At 32.2% G+C, this 19550-nt stretch overlaps 1 protein-coding gene across 1 annotated transcript in view; it reads right to left on the bottom strand.

Moving 5' to 3' along the window:
- Window positions 1–2074: 2074 nt before the first annotated feature.
- Window positions 2075–19550, bottom strand: part of Cad89D (cadherin-89D) — a 54714-nt gene continuing 37238 nt past the window's right edge. Inside the window, exons 2-14 of the mRNA XM_065503314.1 lie at window positions 13844–14610; window positions 13534–13787; window positions 12833–13469; window positions 12441–12764; window positions 12214–12377; window positions 9044–12151; window positions 8896–8964; window positions 8568–8831; window positions 7831–7985; window positions 7424–7718; window positions 2807–2959; window positions 2505–2741; window positions 2075–2429 (exon numbers count right to left, since the gene is read on the bottom strand). Of these exons, the coding sequence (XP_065359386.1) occupies window positions 2075–2429; window positions 2505–2741; window positions 2807–2959; window positions 7424–7718; window positions 7831–7985; window positions 8568–8831; window positions 8896–8964; window positions 9044–12151; window positions 12214–12377; window positions 12441–12764; window positions 12833–13469; window positions 13534–13787; window positions 13844–14610 (6782 nt within the window). The remainder of the gene's footprint in view (window positions 2430–2504; window positions 2742–2806; window positions 2960–7423; window positions 7719–7830; window positions 7986–8567; window positions 8832–8895; window positions 8965–9043; window positions 12152–12213; window positions 12378–12440; window positions 12765–12832; window positions 13470–13533; window positions 13788–13843; window positions 14611–19550) is intronic.

Raw genomic sequence — 19550 nt, 5'->3', positions numbered from 1 at the left:
TCTTTATAAGGAACTAAACTGTGAATTTGGTTTCCAATATCCAATATTTATCATTTAAGATTATTTTTAAAAGATCTTAAAAGAAACAAATATTTATGTTTTAGTTTTCAATTTTATAAACTTCATACTTCAACTTATATTCAACAATAGCCATCTTCAGTAGAAATGAAACTGCAGATAGACTATTTTTGAATATTGAAATTCAGCAAAATCGGTAATGGCAGAGTTATGATAAAAAAAATTGCACTAAAAACTTTAAAAATTTCAAGGGCAGTTCAGATTTGTGAGTCTCCTAAAGGGTAGATATAAGCACTGGGTACATGTATTTGGTATTATTGAAAATCTTAGGACTAGAGGAATAATATTTTAAAGAAAAAATGTATCCTATTAACTTTTAAATAATATTTAAATATGTCAGACAGAATTGAGTTCCATTTTCCAAAATATAATGGCCTGATTTTGCTAAATTGCAATTAGAGTTTTTATCCCTGGAATTCCCGGTACAAATTTCCCGGGAATTTTGCTAATTTTTCACTACCCGATTCCCGGGATTTTTAGTCGGGAATCCCTGGAATTAAAAACTGATGAAACTACAAAGAAAACAAGTTACAAAGCTATGATACAATAATTTAAAAAGACAAACGGACATCGCTTTCTTCGCTAAGACGTCAGAGTATATACATATTTATATTCTTTATGGGGTCGCAAAATTGTGGAAGTACACTTAACGGTCATGATATAACAAAGGATTAATTATTAATTGCATTTTCGAGATCAAAATAAGTTTTGTCTCTTAACGATTGAGTTAAATGTATTGAATTATAGAATTAATTTCATTATAAATTTCTTCAAATCCATAACAAAATGAATTGAATGATTAAATTTTTCTTCAATTCAAATCGATTTCAAAAAGGCTTAAGACAATTTTTTTCAATTCATTTGTAAATGATTAAAAGCAAAACAAACTTGAATGAATAAAAAATGTAAACTCAATTTGAAGTACGTAGATTTGAATTAACAAAAATTTAATCATTCAAAGTTTGAATAAATTCTGTTATTCAAAATTCTGATGTTCAAAATTAATTCAATTTAAACAAAAACTTTTGAATGAAGCAAAATAATTAGATGTTGGGAATGGACTTATGGAATGAAAGGCTGACATTATTTAATTACGTATTAAGATTTTTGTGAATTAAGCTCAAATTGAATTAATTACTACGAAGTTCTATATATAATGATTATAAATAACACTATGTTTTTATATGAAATTTGGGTATATTATTCCTAATTTACAGTATCATTATATATTTCGGGAATAGCCGGGTACGAGGGAATGTAAAAAAAAAATTTACCGATTCCCGCGAATCAAAAAAGGTCGGAAAATTAAAAACACTAACTTTGCAATACCAAATTCTAATGACTGTGGACAGACGGACATCATGAAATCGATTCGATTTCCATAAACATCCTGAATACAGTTTATTGGGTTGGGAATGAATAAAAAAATAAATACAAACGGAATGAATACAATTATTCACTTTTTTGCAAAATAGTCAGAATGAAAAAAGTAAAGTAATAAGAATTAACAAAAATATTTTCATTTTACTGATTACATTCTTGTATTGCTCTTTCTAAGAGCAAACTATTAAAAAAACTATTCTCAAGTAAACAATCATACTGAATTGAACAATGAGCTTTTTAAGAGAAAACTATTCAAGAAAATATAATGAATAACTCTCTCACAAACAAACATCAGTGATGATAAATAAGCTACAAATGTACTTTAGCATATATGATTTTGAAAGCTTATGGATTTGAAAGCTCAAATTTAATAATTTCTATAATTTTTTATTTCATAATTTTTCTTTGTTTAACAACTAATAGTTTAATAAATTACAAATGATTTAATTAATCATGTATATATTACAAATTAAGCATCTTGTCTCTATGTAACAGGTACTTTACTCTAACTATAATTACAAAAATTCTTAATACATAAACTAGTTTAACTAAAAAAAAAAATATTACACAACTAAATTTACATTAATTTATTGAACTAATTTTAGACTAAATTTTAAAACTTTAAGGAATTATTCAAATTATTATTATTATTTTTACTACTACTGCTACCATAATCTGTGGGTCTCTTAAATGACTGTTCTAAATTGTGCAGACGTTCTTCTAAATCATTCATAGAATTGCGTAAAATATGGCCACGGGATCTCAATGATATTCGTGGTGAGCTCTGCATCAAATCATCTTTGACACCCGAAAATGAGTGGCGTACACAGGACTTTTTCTCAAATTGTGAATTTTGATAAAGTTCTTGATGGCGCTGGTGCTGCTGCTGCAAATGATGATCGCACAGAGAGCGGCAATTGGTGACCACTAAAGCATCATCATTTTGTAAAGAATCTTCATAGTTATCACTTAAAATAGAAATTGAAAAAAAAGTAAGTTAAAGTAAGTTTTCAACAAGGACAAGTTTAAAAATACATACTTACCTAGAATCTGTATTATTAATATCCATTTTACTGGTTGCTGTTAATAAATTCGATTTACTATGTTTCAGAGTTAAATGCTCTTTGGCATGACGCGGACACAGAGAGCCCTTGCGTGCTTGAGAATCAAATGAATCTGGTGAAGTTTCATACAGTTCACGACTGCTAAGAAAATCTACACCGGAATCTTGTCCATTGGAGTGTAAGGAAAACATGGAGGTTTCAAAGGAATGTGGAGAGCTTCAGAAAAATGTTGTTGTGTCATAATTAATTTAATATGTCTGCATGAAATTTTAAATACTCACAGATTATTTACGGGTTGACAGGCATTGTATTTCAATACAAATGGTGAGGTGTTACTGCCCTCATCTTCCAAGGAGTTGCTGGCATTTCTTAAAGCTGCTGATTTCACTACAGACTTGGGTAAAGGAACATCAATGTATTCACGTTGTCTTTGGCTATAACACACACAGATTTGTTTATTTCATTTGTTCTTAGTTTATTAGAATTTTTTCACCAAACACCAAAAAGAATTTAAAATTAAGGAAATTTTTTCTCATATTTACATAACTTCCAAAACCATATAATAGCACCAAAAATATTGTATTAAAAGGATTTAAAGCAAGATTGACTACAGTTATCCCTAAAATATAATTTCAGATCAATTACAGTTACCGCTGAAATACCTTTACCGATACAATCGCAAATGCCGTTACCTCCAAAATAATTTGAAGTTATAAAAATTTTTTATTTCAATGATTGAGTTGAATGAAATCTACTAGATGAAAAATACCACCTTTATAGACTTATTTTGAATTTTAGTAGATTTTAATATTTAAAATCAGGATGAAATTACAGTTATCATTAAAATACCGTTACTGCTATGCTACCGTTACCGAAATAATCCAAATTAACGTTAGCGTTAACTTTTAAACGCTATGAATAGTTAGTAAAATTTGATTTAAAGCAACAAATTAAAAGTGTTTTTTACATATCAACCTGAACGTTTTTAATCTAAAATTCGATGAATCGTCATTAAACGTTCTTTGGCTATATAATTGGACTTGATCCAAAGTTGTGCATAGTAATAAGGCAGTGTTTTATTCCTGCAAATTCAACATAGAACTTTCGAAATGGAATTCAGTTATATCGTTATATTTTGGAATATATGAAATTAAAATAAACAAGTAAGAGTGGTATATTCGGCTGTGCCGAATCTTATATACCCTTCACCAAGTTATACTTCAAAATTTTAAATATTTTTAGGTAAACAAAATTAAATTTTTTTCCATTGTTTTTTTCATTTTTTTTTAAAAAACTTTTTTCGGTTGCTATTTAAATTTTTTTTTTTTTAAGTTTTAATTTTTTTTTTTGTTTTTTAAATTTTTTTTGTGAAAAAAAAAATTAGGGTTAACATTTTTTTTCCCGATTTTGACCCATTGTAGGTCCAACTTACTATGGTCTTATATACGTCGTTGCAAATGACTTTGAAATATCTATCATTAGATATCCATATTGTCTATATTAATGTCTTAGTAATCCAGATATAGGTCATAAATAGGTCAAAAATCGAGGTTGTCTTGGTTTTTTCCTCATATCTCAGCCATTTGTGGACCGATTTTGCTGATTTTAAATAGTAAAATTCTCGAAAGCATGTCTGACAGAATTATTGGAGATTTGGATCCCGAAGATATCTGGGGTCTTCAGAAAATTGATTTCAACAGACAGACGGACAGACAGACAGACGGACATGGCTTAATCGACTCCGCTATCTATAAGGATCCAGAATATATATACTTTATAGGGTCGGAAATGAAAAATGTAGAAATTACAAACGGAATGACAAACTTATATGTACCCTTCTCACGAAGGTGAAGGGTATAAAAACATCTTTCTTTAAAATTATACATTAAAATTCTGGAAACAATTTTGGAATTTGAAACAGTCTTAAAAGAAACATTTGACCTTTTAAGGCAGTGTATATAAATATTAAACAACTTGTCCGATATGTACAAAATATAATTGCGATATGAATGATTGAATGTACATTAGAATGTTTTGTAAATGACCTCCCAAAATCGAATAAAGTTATAATGAAGTGCTTAGAAATATCCTCCGAAATTTATTTGTATATAAACGACATTATTGACTTCCAGTTCAAAGATTTATTGTTGCTGACACCTGAGAAAATGTTGAAGAAAAAAGTTAAGATTCGATCAGAAAATAAGAAATTCTCAAAAAGTTTCTGGTATGGCAAGCAATATAGCTGCAGGAATTGAAGCTAGTTAATCAAGAAATTTTGACTAAAGAGTGCTTGCAAAGGAGGTCTTTACATTTCATACGTCAACATACGTACTTTAAATCTGATTTGAAATCTTGTTACTGTAGTAAGAAAACCGATTTGTTGTGATCACTAAAATTGTTGTTGTGGCAATTGAAAAAAAACTAAAAATTGTCGGCCACAACAGAAAAATTCGATTATTAAGAAACTGGATTTTTACAATTACAACTTCTAAAGAATCCATATTTAGAGAAAATAATAACAAGTTCAAGTTGGATAATTTTAATTTGGAAACGAATTACGTACTAATTTTAGGAAGATTTTATAAAACAACACTTTATTTATTGTTGTTCGATTAACGGTCAAATACAACTTATCTATATATGTATATAAAAATGAAATGGTCCATGTATGTAATGACATCACGTGAGAACGGCTGGAGCGATCTGGCTGATTTTTTTTTTATTTGATTCGAAATTTTCAGGAGATGGTTTGTAAAGAAAAAAAAATTCAAAAATTCGGGGAAAAACACGGATTTTTTTTTTCAGTCCAGTCAACTGTAATAAAAAAAGCTCCCTAAAGTATGTAGTACAAATTTATATATTTTATTTGCAAATAAATAAGAACAGGCAGGTGTATTTGGGTTGGAGAAACTTGAGGAATTTACATTAGTAAATGCCACCGGGCGAAGCCGGGGCGGTCAACTAGTTTATAATAAAAGACTAGCGTGTGCTAAATAATACACATTTTTTTATTTGGTGAAAAAAGGAAATTTTATTTTATTATTTCGAAAGGCGAAGGTACAGTACAGTAAACGTCTTTAATTTAACCTGAAATTTTTTCGGGAAAATTTAACTATCGGCTGGGAAATTCAGATTTTTTACAGAAAAACGAATAATGTCACATTCGTGAGCAAAATATCATGAAGAATTCAGCTACTTTTTAGCAATCAGCAATCATGGGTGCAATTTGAAATGTTTTACCTGTACCTGCAGAAAAAAAACCTTCCTACATGTAAAATCGCGTATTGATATTGATTTTTTTAATTAAAAAAACAATTAAACACTCTCATTTTTTACTTTTTGAATCCGAAAACTGAAATTTCGAATTCGAAAGTTTCAAAAAATCCATTTTCGAATTAGCAAGGAAAATTTTTTAAGGAACCATTATATTTCAAAAAGTACCGCACTATCAGTAGTTTACCCGTTTTGGTACATTTTTATCCCTCTGTACAAAAACTTTTTTTTTCATTAAAAATATTTTTGTAAAAAAGTACAACTAAAATGAGGGATGATCAATTGGACCGTTCAAATTTCAAAAAAGTGCCAAAATACATTTGACATTTTTTTAGAAGGACAACAATAACATTTTAATTTCTTTAATTTTTGTATCCCATATCAAAAAGTACCAAAACTGGGTTTTCGCTCGTTTTATTTGTTGCATAAATTCAAATTAAATTGGATTTTTGGTGCTATCTTTATTAGTTCCGGAGGTGTTGAAATACTGATTTCACCCGTTTTTACCTATTTCCCTCCTCCCTTATAAAATTAGAATTTCTTAATGGATCGACACAAAGGGAGAGGTTCCTATATACAAAATTTCAAGACGTACAAATTTTCAAAAGTTCAAAATTGGTAAAAATATTTGGAAAAAGTCCGGAACATTAGGAATCTTAGTAACAAGACAGGGAAAGATATTGGGACATTGTTAAAAGAGAACAAGTAAGAGAGCTATATTCGGCTGTGTCGAAGTATACTTTAAAATAAAGATTTGCAAATATTTTTTTGGAGAAAATTTTTTTTTATGTAAAAAAATTTGATTTACGAAAAAAAAAAATGTTATGGCTAATTTGTTGTTGGAAAAAAACACGTGTTAACAAATGTTTTCCCCAATTTGGTGATATGCAAAAGTTAACACTAGCAGGCTTTCGCATTTATTTGCTCAAATTTCAACAGGTTAATAATTAACCTTAGTTTACAGATTCCAAACGAAAAATTCATTTAGAAATTTGAGTATTTTTCACAAACAATTATTAAAGATTTTTCCGGTTGTAATAAACAGATCCTTACCCCCTGTCTATACTTGACAAATATTTATCATAACAATGATTGACGTTTATTGTCAAGACAAAGTTGTCTGTGCAAAAGCAATAACAATTTTGTCATAACGAAGTAATAATACTAATAAATGGGAACTATACCTGATAATTTTTTATCTTGACAACCATTTTGACGTTTATCATGATAAAAATTTATCGAGTATAGACAGGGGGTTATATAAATATCGTTATTTGTTTAGTAATATTGAAAAGAATTTAATTTAAAATTATCTTTTAATTACAACCTTAAAATATCAATGGATTAAAATATATGTATAAAGGTACACGCTCACATTTGACGAAAAAAGCTTAGATTTATTTCAATCTTTAGTTTCAAGTTTATTTGACCTTACCTATGATCAATGATCAAGCGTACCTTAAGAGATTTAAATAAAATTATATATATTATAAACATCGTGCCATAGATTACCCATTGAAATTCATAAAAGTTCACCATGTTAATGTAAAAGAAATTGTGCCATTTTATAACCAATCCATAAATTAAATTAAAAAAAAAAATAGATAAAAATCTGTGCAACTCACTCATTATTTAAATGCTGATGATGATGTTGATGCTGATGTTGTATTTGAGGCACATATTGATGCTGAGTGTTTTGCTGTTGAGATTGTGGATTATTATTGTGACTATGATGATGATGGGCATGAGGATGATGATAGTGAGACGAAGAATGTTGTTTCGATAGTGTAGAATGTGTCTGACTGAGAGGTTGTGTTGTTTGATGATGCGGTGTTTGCAACTTGGCTGCAGTCCAGTCTTGAGATAGTTTTTGTGTTGCCACCGCTGTCGATTGTGTCTTGCCAGAAGAACACAAAGATTCTAAAGAAATAAGGAAAAAAACAAGTAATTATAGAGTTAAAGGAAAAACTTTTCAAATTCCATAAAAAAAGAAAGAAAGAACAAACGATTAAGAATAAGTTGGCATATTTACGTTGACTTTGTCTTTGTAGTTGTTGATGATGTGGATCTGGAGTTACTGTTTGTGCTTGATGATGGCGTCTGCGGCATGAATCTAGACCAGCACGTGCTATGGTATATGTTAAACCCGTTTCGGATGATGGAAATTCTTGTTGTGACCAGAGACCACTATTTGAAAGAGTTAAAAAGAAATATTGAATTTAGTGCGTGTGATGATGGTGTTGCAAACAGAGCAACATCTACAAGCAACATGTTCGCTGCTAAATACATTCATATATACAATAGGAAAATTGTTAGAATTATTGGCATATTTTTATTGTTTAACAGGAGAAGCTTGGAATTGTTTCTTGTTGTTTGTAGAACAATGCCTGTATTATTATTTCTTCATTTTGGAAATGAGGTTAAATTGTTACTAATATAGAAAGTACCGTTATTTTTTACTGATTACTGCAATTGTTTTTACCAATAACCACTTTTTAATGAAACAACTAATTAAAACAACTATTCCAAGATTCTCTTTTTTTATTAATGAACAGTTTTTATTCTGAGTTGTATTATTTTCATTTAACTTAAAATGTAAGTTGTTTGACTATTTACTAATAAAAAAATGCTTATGTTTAATTAAATGCTCTCAGTTTTAGCAATAAGTGGGAAATTGTAAAATCATCAGTCTGTTTTAATATAAAATTAAAATGTTGCTCTTAAAAACTAGAAATTATTGCAAAATAGTTAAATTTGTTAAAATTTTACCGTTTTTGTCGCATACACATGAAGCACAATGCTGTGAGGGCTGCTCCAATGCCACAAAACGCCACCAAAACAATGGCTACAATCTCCAAACTGCTCCAGAACGTTGCACTATGTGTGGACTTACGAGGCATTTGACCAAATTCAGCCAATTCTATAATGCGTGGCATTGCCTTACTGGAATCCCAGGGTCCATCGGGATTATTTTGCAGAAGCTGCTGTTGTTGATGATGTTGCAGGGTGTCTAGTTGTATGGCAGCCAGTGATCTGTAAAATTGGATAATAATAGATGATTTTTATATGGGGGTATGAGTTTGAAAAGCAAACTTACTCTTGTAGCTGTTCCATTTCAACTACAGAATTTGAGCGATAATCGACGGCATAGATGTAAGCATCAGTACTGCAAAAATAAAATTAATGTAAGAAACAAAACAAATTCTATTTTAAAATACAACATATTTGTAAACTTAAAAACTTACGCCGGTTCCAATCCGCCAATGTGAGGCTCCAGCAAACGCACCCTAACTTCCATGCCAATTGCCTCACTTAGACCCTGCATTAAAGCATCGATTTTCTTTTCCACCTCAACCGGTTTGCCAGCCACCACAATACGCACTTGTTTCTTTTCATCGATTATGTAGACGAAAACATTCACAATACTACTGCGACCATCATCAGCCCCTGCACGGTCGGTGGCCTTGACATCAAAACCATAAACACGATCATTCGAAGGCTCTATATTCGCAATTAAACGTATTTTGCCCGATGACTCATCGATACCAAATAGCCGTGAATGTTCGTTAAGCAAACGATAACGTATTTCAGAATTTAAGCCCATATCAGGATCAATGGCCTCTACACGGGTAATGGGATAGCCAAAAGTGGCTGAACGTGGCACTACAGCTATAATGGGCTGTCCGCTTTGTTTAAATTTGGGAGCATTATCATTTTCATCTAAAATCTTCAACACCAAACGGCATTCGGTGTTTTCCAAGCCCTCCAAACGTTCATCGTTGACTGGATAAGATAAATGAGCATAAGTTCTGGCCTCTCGATTTGGTTTTTCACCTTTAAGGCGCAGCTGATAATGATCGTTTTGCTCACGATCGAATGATTTTAGGGCATAAAGTATTGAAGTCTTGGGCTCAAATTCAAATGACACCTGACCCTCTTCTAGGGCATCTAAACCCTCCTCCACCCACAAAGACCAGCGCAAAGATTCTGGATTAAATTCCTTAGTAAAATTGATTTTTAAAAGTTCGGTAGGTGCTTCATTATTTTCCAACAATTGTATTTCATAGTATTGATGTTGAAAGAGTGTAACATTTTGAAAGTTAATAACTTCCTCTGGCTTAGGTGTGGTGGTCTCTATTATAGCCTGTCCTTGCAGGTTTACCAACACTATGGCTGTGGAGCTTAAGGAGGGACTACCCAAGTCTGCTGCTATGACAGTAACATTTAAATGTTCATAATCATTGTAGCCCTTAAAGTTGCTAATGGTGGTTATGGAACCTTCTCTGGAATCTATATGAAAAACGGGCACACCATGGCTTTCCTGATGCAGCAAAGAATACAATACCAAACCATTGCCATTTCCTATGTAATCCTTGTCTAGGGCGTTAATCTGTTTAACAAACATACCCGGTTTGGTATTACGATCCAAATAGGCCTTGTATAAAGGCACCTTCATAGTTCTATCCGCTACATCGGGTATATAAAGCTCGGCTTTGGTAACATCATCGTAACCAATAAACTCAGGTCTATTGTCATTTAAATCTAAAACATTTACTTCCACCTCAACGGAGGAAGAGAGTCGGTATAAGGGCTCTGCATTGTCTGAGGCTATGACCTGGAAGGTATATTTGTCTTTGATTTCTCGATCCAAAGAAGCTATAATCTTAATAACACCCGATACGGGTTTAATTCTAAATGGCAAATCTGTTTCACTGAGCGAATACGAAACATTCGAGTTTTCACCAAAATCCAAATCTACCGCCACCACTTGACCTAGTACCGAATCTTTATAATCTCCCTCCTGGGTATCAAAACTGTACCAAGATTTTTTAAAAACAGGAGCATGATTATTCACATCTATTACCACAAATCTTAAGCAGGTGGAATCTTGCAAATTATCAATATCTGAAGCAGTGATATTCAGCATTACTTCAATGTTGGCTATTAAAGGGTAGTTAATCATAACCTCTCCCGTTAATTTGTCTATGGCAAAATACTTAATATTATGATGTTTATTAGTCAATTGAACACCCATCAAACGATCCACATGCTCAGTAGCCAACTCATAATGAATTTGGGCATTGCGTCCAAAATCTTCATCTGTGGCAGTAACTTGCAGAATCTTGGTTAAAACTGGGGTATCCTCGTAGACCGCAAACAAAGGACATTTATGTAGAGGCAACATCGCCCTAGTTATCCTAGATCTGGCACGCATTCTTGATCTAGAGCGTGGTCTGGGTGCTTGAGAATTATTGAAACTACCTTCTCCTGTATGCAGTCTGGGAGATCCGGGTAAGAAATATGGAGGTATTACTATATTCGAAGACAAAGAGGCCATGGTAGGCATTAGATTGGTAGATGATTCCACAAAATATATCTCCATGTCGGTGGTATATTCTCGAATTTCCACTTTCGAGTCTTTAAATACTGAAATCCTTTCAAACATGGGCGCATTGTCATTAACATCTGCTATTAGAATATTCAAATTGGCATAAGAAGTCAAACCTCCTGTATCAACAGCCAGAATTTTCAAAGAATAAATTTGCTCTTTTTCACGATCTAAAGGCTTAAAGCCGGAATAGGAAATTTTGAAAAATGGTTGATTGTTCATTTTCAAGTTGATGGGTTTCAAATCGGTTTGCATTTCCAGATATTTAAAATCCTCTGTCCACTGTTCGGTCAAATTGTAGACATCAAAGATTTGCGGAGTATTTAAGACGGTGGCATTATCATATTGCACTAGTTCCACCTTGAACATATCACTATAATCACCCTGCAGCATGACTTTAAATTCAGCATTTTTACCCAAATCCTTATCGGAAATGAGAACAGGTTTATTTAAGGCCACCTCTATACCCTTTACACTGTTCTCTTTAATCAGACCCATATAATTGAGATCACCAAATTCGGGTGGATTATCATTGACATCATCTACTTTAATTTCCACTTGGTAAATACCAGCTCCACTAACCAAACCAGTTGTGTATTCCACTATAACCGTTAAGTCGTATTTATCTTTCACCTCACGGTCCAAGCCCGTCAAGGTAAGTAATGTGCCATCTTCGGTGATTGTAATTTTATTGATAACTTCCTGCTGATTGGCTATAATGTAGCGCAGTTTTATATTATTATCTTGTACCAAACGTCTGGGCAAACGTTTTCTAATCTGTTGTCTTTGATTTCGACTGCGAAACCGGGAGTTAAGAGTAACATTGGTTTCAGCCGGTAGACTTCTATAGGATTCCAAATCATTGTTGACAATATTTATGCCATTTTTATACAACAATTGGCCAACTATGCCGCCCACAATATTTTCTTCTATGTGAAATTTAATAATGTTCATGTTGATTTCCCTACAAAGAAATTTATTTATTAAAGGGATTTTATTTTTCAAAGATAAGTTAGTAAAACTTACTCTATGACCGGTCTCAAGGGAACTCTAGCTTCGGGTTTTGTTACCACATGTATGGTAACATTTGTTATTAATACACCTTCATCAGTTAAATCGGGAGCAGGTACTGTAGTCAATGGTTGGGAACTACGCGACATAATCAAGGGTTGTGTGGAGTTGGCAAATAGCTAAAAGTGTGAAGGATTTTAAAATTATATATTAAAATATGAGAATGACTTAGTATAACTCACATAATTAGCCACGGCCTCAAAATAATAGATTTTACGACTGAATTCCGATAATTCTCTTATTACAGTTATAATACCCGATCTTTCTTCTATGGCAAAGGGTACTCCTTCTGAATAGGTATGCAATAGATCATACATAATTTCATCTTCTCCATCGTAAATGAGTGTGGTACGAACTTGACCCACTGAGGTGCCCAAAGGAGCATTAGCTCCCACCCAAAATTCATAAGGTGCTCCTATGAAATCAATAGCCTGATCGTCAATGGTGGCATACACTTCAATGGTAATAACGGCCAAGGAGAAACGCCGTTCGGAAGGATTTAGAGGCTGGAAAATAAAAAAACGATGTTGAAGGATAAATTAAAATTATAAAACCAACTCCAAATTCTACTGACCTGATCACTGGCTTCCACAAACACTGCAATTCTCCCCCTCCTCAATGGTCCAGCCACATAGATGGTGCCATTCTTGTTATCCAAACGAAATGGTATGTAACCACTTTTCTTTGGTCTCTGCAAGTCATACAACAGCATACCATTGGGTCCTTCATCTGGATCCAAGGCCACCACCTGTCCGATCACATAACCCACTGAGGCCGTTATGGGTACTTTAAATTCATACAAGTTTCCATGTTCAAATTTGGGTGTATTATCATTTTGATCGAGCAGCGTTATCTCCACTTTAACCATACTTGGTCCGGGTCTCTTGAGATTTATATCTTCCATGTAGGAGGGTGTTCTCTCCAAAGCCTCTACTTCTAAGTGAACGGCTTTACGTTGTTCCCGATCTAGCAAACGATCATCGCGTACGGTAATCCAACCAGATCTGGAGTCTATGCGAAAAGCCCCATTTGCCTCTGGTTCCTCTTTGAGATTATAGAGAAATTCGGCATTTTCTCCTTGATCACGATCGATAGCATTCACCTGTAGGACACTGAAGCCGGTGGGTAAATTTTCCACAATGGAAATATTGTAAAAGTCAGCTTCAAATTCCGGAACATTGTCGTTTAGATCAAGGATTTCCACTTCGATTCTAAAAGATAACAATATGAAAGTATTATTGATGCACACGTATAGCCAAATTTACATTAACTCACCTTGCCAAAGCCTTCTTCAAAGGATTATCTTTTTGCCTAGCTTCTATCTGCAAAACAAACGTATTCCCCGGCAAACTTTCCTCTTCCAAATCGATTTCCTTTTGCAAATACATGACGCCATTATGAGGATTTACACGAAATAATTTCCGTTCATTGCCCGATATAATGTCATAGATTAAAGTGGCATTTAAAGAATCCTGATCGAAAGCCATTATGGGTGGATCAAAATACAAAGGTATTCTAATAGGCATGCCCTAGAAAATTATAATCATAAGCTTTTGACAAAAATTATCCAATTAACAAAACTCACCGTCATGGGATAAAATTCATTAATCTTGGTACGATACACCCCCTCGGTAAATTTGGGCGGCAAATCATCTACATCTTTAATATTTATAGTGATGGTAGTATTGACCTGATTTGCTGGGGTACCACGATCCCAGGCAAACAGCGGCAAACTAAATAAACGTATGCCATTATCAAAATCTAATTCCTTTTTCAAAATCAGCAAGGGTCTATGAGGACTCTTCAAGGCAAAATATGGACTGCCGTCGGCTGACAATTGTTCTGGCACTGTAGACATACTGAAGTGTACCTCAGAATTGGGTGTATTGGGTTTATCACGATCAAATGCCTGTATACCCTCAAACACTATAGTGCCGGGTGGGGTATTCTCTTCGATATCCACTATATAGGGTGTATTAAGAAACTCCGGTTTATTGTCATTAACATCTTCTATATACACTGTCACCGACAGATAACTTCCTTCCTCCAGTTTCTCATTTTTTGCTGCACATACTATGCGAAATTTTAATAGATTTTTTGGCACATCTCTGTCCACAAGATCTTCCAGAGATCTTGTCAGCGTTACTACCACTGAGGTAGTATTTACTTCACGTATGGCAAAATATTTGTGATCTCCCGAATTATCGGCAGTTTGTAGAGCGATTTTTGAACGTGGATAAGCTTTAAGTGTGAGAATTTCTTTACCGGTTTCGGCATCTTCACGCAGTCGAATGAAACGTACTCCTTCACTTTCTGCTGAAACGCCGTCGTGAAATGCACAACCGGGATGACCTGAAATAGGAGGACAGATTGGTTAAAATTTATTTGGTTTTGTAAATATATCCTAAAAGGAACGTTCAATTTAAAGTTGGCTACCATCGTTAATATAACATAGAATGCATTAGGAAATCTCTCTGAAGTTTTAATAATCTTATTCGAAATATAATTTTGGGTTAAATTTAGCCTTTTTCAATCCTGCTTAGCCAGAAAAAATGGATAAATGAATGGTTCCGTATCAGTTTCCTTAACCCAACATTTACTTAACAAATAAATTTATTTTTGAATAATTCCCGAAATATTAAAAATTGTTTATTATTTTGAGCAAAACTGAAAAGGAAACCCTTTATTTTTTATAGCTTACATTTAAACAACATCTTTCACATTGAAAACTACTAATTATTTTGTTAAATTTTTCGCAAAATTTCTCTTGTAACAAATACAAGCAAAAGTTTCACCTACTTTATCAAAATTTATCATGGCTTTTTCAGAAATTTCTTTGAAAATTATTAAGAAAATAAAAACAAATCTTATAATCAAGGAAAGCACATCCACCACAATAATCTGACAGATATTCGTACAATAGCATACAAATAATCTCATAAAATATGCAACCATGAAGGAAAATGACACAAAAAAATAAAAAATAAAATAAAGTCGTTGGTACTGCAAATTTCTAAATACTAGTGTTACAATAACAAAAAAAATCTTGAGAGTATTACTAATGGGAAAATTACACATCTCAGCTCATTTTTAAACAAAAAAAATTACAAAAAAAAACAGAAATAAAAACAAATAGACGCTGAACAAATGATAGAAAAATAATCGTCGTGGTAATCTGTCAAATTTAAAACTATTCTTGGCAATAGTACTGAGAAAAATTTACTAATTATATCGCACTTCATAAAGTAAAGTACCTAATATCAGAAAAGAGAATGCTTACATGCATATACTTATGTATATTAGGGTGGCACACATTTGTGGCTAGCGAAAATAAAGGCATTTTCTAAGCATCCATATGATACTGCTTAGTGTGCAAACATGCTAAGTACCTTTTCACAAATTTTACAGGAGACAGAAAATCATAGGTTTTAAAATTTTTTGTAATCTGTCAATGCAGTTTATTACTAATTTGGTGTGATTTAAAATGATAAATAATCACAGTTTACAAGCGACTTATAAGTGCTTTTTTAGTGGACTTATCACATTTTCTTATAACATATTTCAATTATTTTTATCGTTTTAACTCTCTTATTTGATTTAAAGTTGCAGTTAAAACGCAATGGAGTTACGTTTTTGATATCAGTAGTTGAAATGATAATACATTTCAAAATTATCAAATATTTCCTTAAACAATTTATGATTTACGTTTTTTGTTAGAAGTTTAAAACCAAAAATAATGAAACCAATTGTATTTCAGAATTTTCTAACTGTATTTCAGAAATTTCCAATTATATTTCAGAATTTTCTAATTGAATTTTAGAATATTCGAATTATATTTCAGAAATTTCCATTTATATTTCAGAATTTTCCAATTGTAATTCAGAATTTTTAATTTATACTTAAAAAGTATCTAATTGTATTATAGAATTTTCCAATTGCTTTTCAGAAATTTCCAATGGTTTTGCTAATAGAATTTTCTGAAAAACAAATGGAAATTTCTGAAATACAATTACAAACTTTTTAAGTATAAATAAAAAACTCTGAAATACAAGTCGAAATTTCTGCAATACAATTAGAAATGTCTGAAATATAAATGGAAAATTCTGAAATATATGTAATTGGAATATTCTGAAATTCAATTAGAAAATTCTGAAATATAATTGGAAAATTCTGAAATTCAATTGGAATTTTCTGAAATTCAATTGGAATTTTCTGAAATATAATTAGAAATACCTGAAATACAATTAGAAATTTCTGAAATACAATTGGAAATGAAATTTTGTTGGATTGAAGCAAAAACTATCTGTGATAAATATACAATCAATATATTGGCAGTTTAAAAATTATAAAGTCACTGTAAAAACTCATAATTTGGAATGCCTCGTAAAACTACTTAAAGCTGGAGGTCCATACTACGCGTCTTCGCGTCAAAGCATTGCGTGTTTATCATACCTACTTCGCATTCTACGCTTCAATTTACATGCGATGCTTTTGAAGCAACTTTTATTTATTTTTTCACCATTAAACTTGTTTCAATTTATTAAAATTGAAAAATACGCATTAAAAAAAGAATATAAATTGTCAAAATCAGCTGACATGTTCGTGCGCCGCTTGTGACGCTTATAAAAGTAGAAAGTAGATTTACTTTAAGCATTCTACGCGTCATGGCATTCTACGCTTTTGTACTTGTAACTTGCAGCGTACAAATACATTGATTTAACTTTTTTGACAGCCGCGTAGAATGCGAGAAAGCGTAAAACGCGTGATGTGGACCTCCAGTATTTGATAGCAAGAGATTGAGAGAGAGATCAATAATCTAAAATTGAAAATTAATTCTCGAACTGTTAGCCGCAGGCCAAATGAGACTGGTCTTGGTTGCTATCGCACCGCGAAAATCTCTTACTTATAGAAAAATTAATCCAAATACAATTTAAGAGACCGAGATGGAAGAACTTTTGTAAGACGACTGAGTGGAAATAGACTGGAGCCCAAGTACTTAAATAAGTCAAGTTTAGCAGTGGCAATATGGTGCGGTGCTGTTTTTCAGGGCGGGATATGTGCCCAATTCATACCATAAAAGATATACATACTTTGTTTTCTATTTTCAGAATTTTATAACAAATTTTTAAATATTTGTATACCCTTCAGGTCCCTTTATAATACCGTTTTATTCCAATTTCTTCTAATCCGACTGGGTAACGTTGCTTTCAAGCCATTTCGTTGCATTAATAAAGGCGTGGATATTGCTCAAATTGCAGTTAAATAGACAAATAGTTTCCATAAGTGTTCGCTGACCAAACTCGTTTAATCCTAGATCATCAAAAGCAGGACAATGGTAGACACAGAAAAAACTATTTCTTAAACCGTTTCAATTCAAATATTTGTCACACATTAAACTGGTTCCAATTATTTCATAATTAAATCAAGTATTCATTTGCTCAAAAACTAAATTTCTTGATATTTTCTACTGAATTTTGAGTTTTGAATTTGATTATTTTGACAATTGAATATACAATTTTCGTTATTGGTTGAATTTCAAATACAAAAATTATTGAATAGATAATTTTCGTAATTGAAACACAAAAAATAACAAAAATGTGTTTTCAATCACGAAAATTATCTATTCAATAATTTTTGTATTTGAAATTCAACCAATAACGAAAATTGTATATTCAATTGTCAAAATAATCAAATTCAAAACTCAAAATTCAATAGAAAATATCAAGGAATTTTGTTTTTGAGCAAATGAATACTTGATTTAATTATGAAATAATTGAAACCAGTTCAATATGGGAAAAATGTTTGAATTGAAATATAATTTTTTCTGTGGAGAAGATGTTCTGTCGTTTCCTATTCTTCTTCATCATAACAGCTTCTACAAAAATCGTTGTAGGAAAGTCTTAACCTTCTAACATGTTTGCCAACCGGCCAATGACCGATTATGAGGTTTCTAAGATGTAGTCTAGTTAGGCTTAACGCAAAACGTTTCCTTTTCATGTCCAAATCTAATCGGATTCAGAGCAGTAGGGTCGAATTTTCAATCTTTTCAAATTTTAGAATAGTCGACTTTTCGACCATTGCTACCGAAAAGTCAACTTTTCATCCTATTCTGAGAATGAGAATGATGGGAAAAATTCAATTTTAAAAACTTTTTAAACATATTGCGAGTATGACTTATGGATTAACAATAGATGGCGTATCTTTTGAAAGCGGTTTTTGTTTTTAATAACTTATAGTATGTCATATTGAAGGGTATATATGTATATGTCATTTATTCTCACTTAATATTTGAGCACTAAACAACGAAGTTTTTTTGCAAAAATGTCGAATTTTGTATCAGCGAATCGGAAAGTTTTGCATTACTCCTTTAATTAGAAAAAAGTGCCGCTGAAACACACCGATTGTTCACCAAAGCTTAGGCAGAATGTGTTCCATCGGTTTCAACGTGCGAGAGATGGTTCAGAAGTGCTAATTTTGACACGTAAGACAAATATCGCCCAGGCTAGCCAAAAAAGTTTGAATTGGAGGCATTACTCCATGAAGAATATTGTATAACTCAATAAGAGTTTGTAAAATCATTGGGGGCTACTCAAGTGGCAATTTCAGGATTCATCCACGAAGCGTAAGAGATCATATGACAAGCCCGGTCAACCAGCCGAATCGACACCAAAGCCAAATATCTGTATTTGCTGGAAGCAAAAGAGTCCTATCTATTATGAGCTGCTGAAATTTAGCCAGACCATCACATGGAACCTGTACCGAACGTAACTTATTCCTTTGAAGCGAGCATTTGACGAATATGTGGCCAGACATGAAACCGCCATATTATGCAATACCTGTTAAAAGCTATTTAGAATTAAGGTTTTGGGAAGTTTTGCTTCTCCCACTTTATAGTTCAGACCTGGCCCCATCCGATTACTTTTTGTTTAGATGGATACAAAAAGCTCTCTCTGCGATACGCTTCACCTTAGAACAGAGTATTCGAAATTGGCTTGATTCGTTCTTGGCCTCAAATGATGAGCAGTTCTTTTGGCTCGCAATTCATATGTTGCCAAAAAGATGGGAAAGGTTAAAATTTTCGGGATAACGTAATCGATGGTTCTACTTTTATTCGACCAAAAAGTAAATTTCGGCTTTTTTCAGAACCCTAATTTATAATTAATATCTCAGCACACCCTACTATTTTTACATACATACACATAAATATTTATACATTTTGTTAACATTTTTATTGTATTTATAATTTTTCTTAAAACTACATAAAAATTTGCAATTGGAAGCAATTCAATACA

Source organism: Calliphora vicina, chromosome 1 (genome assembly GCF_958450345.1).
Source record: "Calliphora vicina chromosome 1, idCalVici1.1, whole genome shotgun sequence".
NCBI classification, from domain to species: domain Eukaryota; kingdom Metazoa; phylum Arthropoda; class Insecta; order Diptera; family Calliphoridae; genus Calliphora; species Calliphora vicina.
Note: the sequence above shows the minus strand (reverse complement) of the source record. Positions and strands in the feature narration are given on the sequence as shown.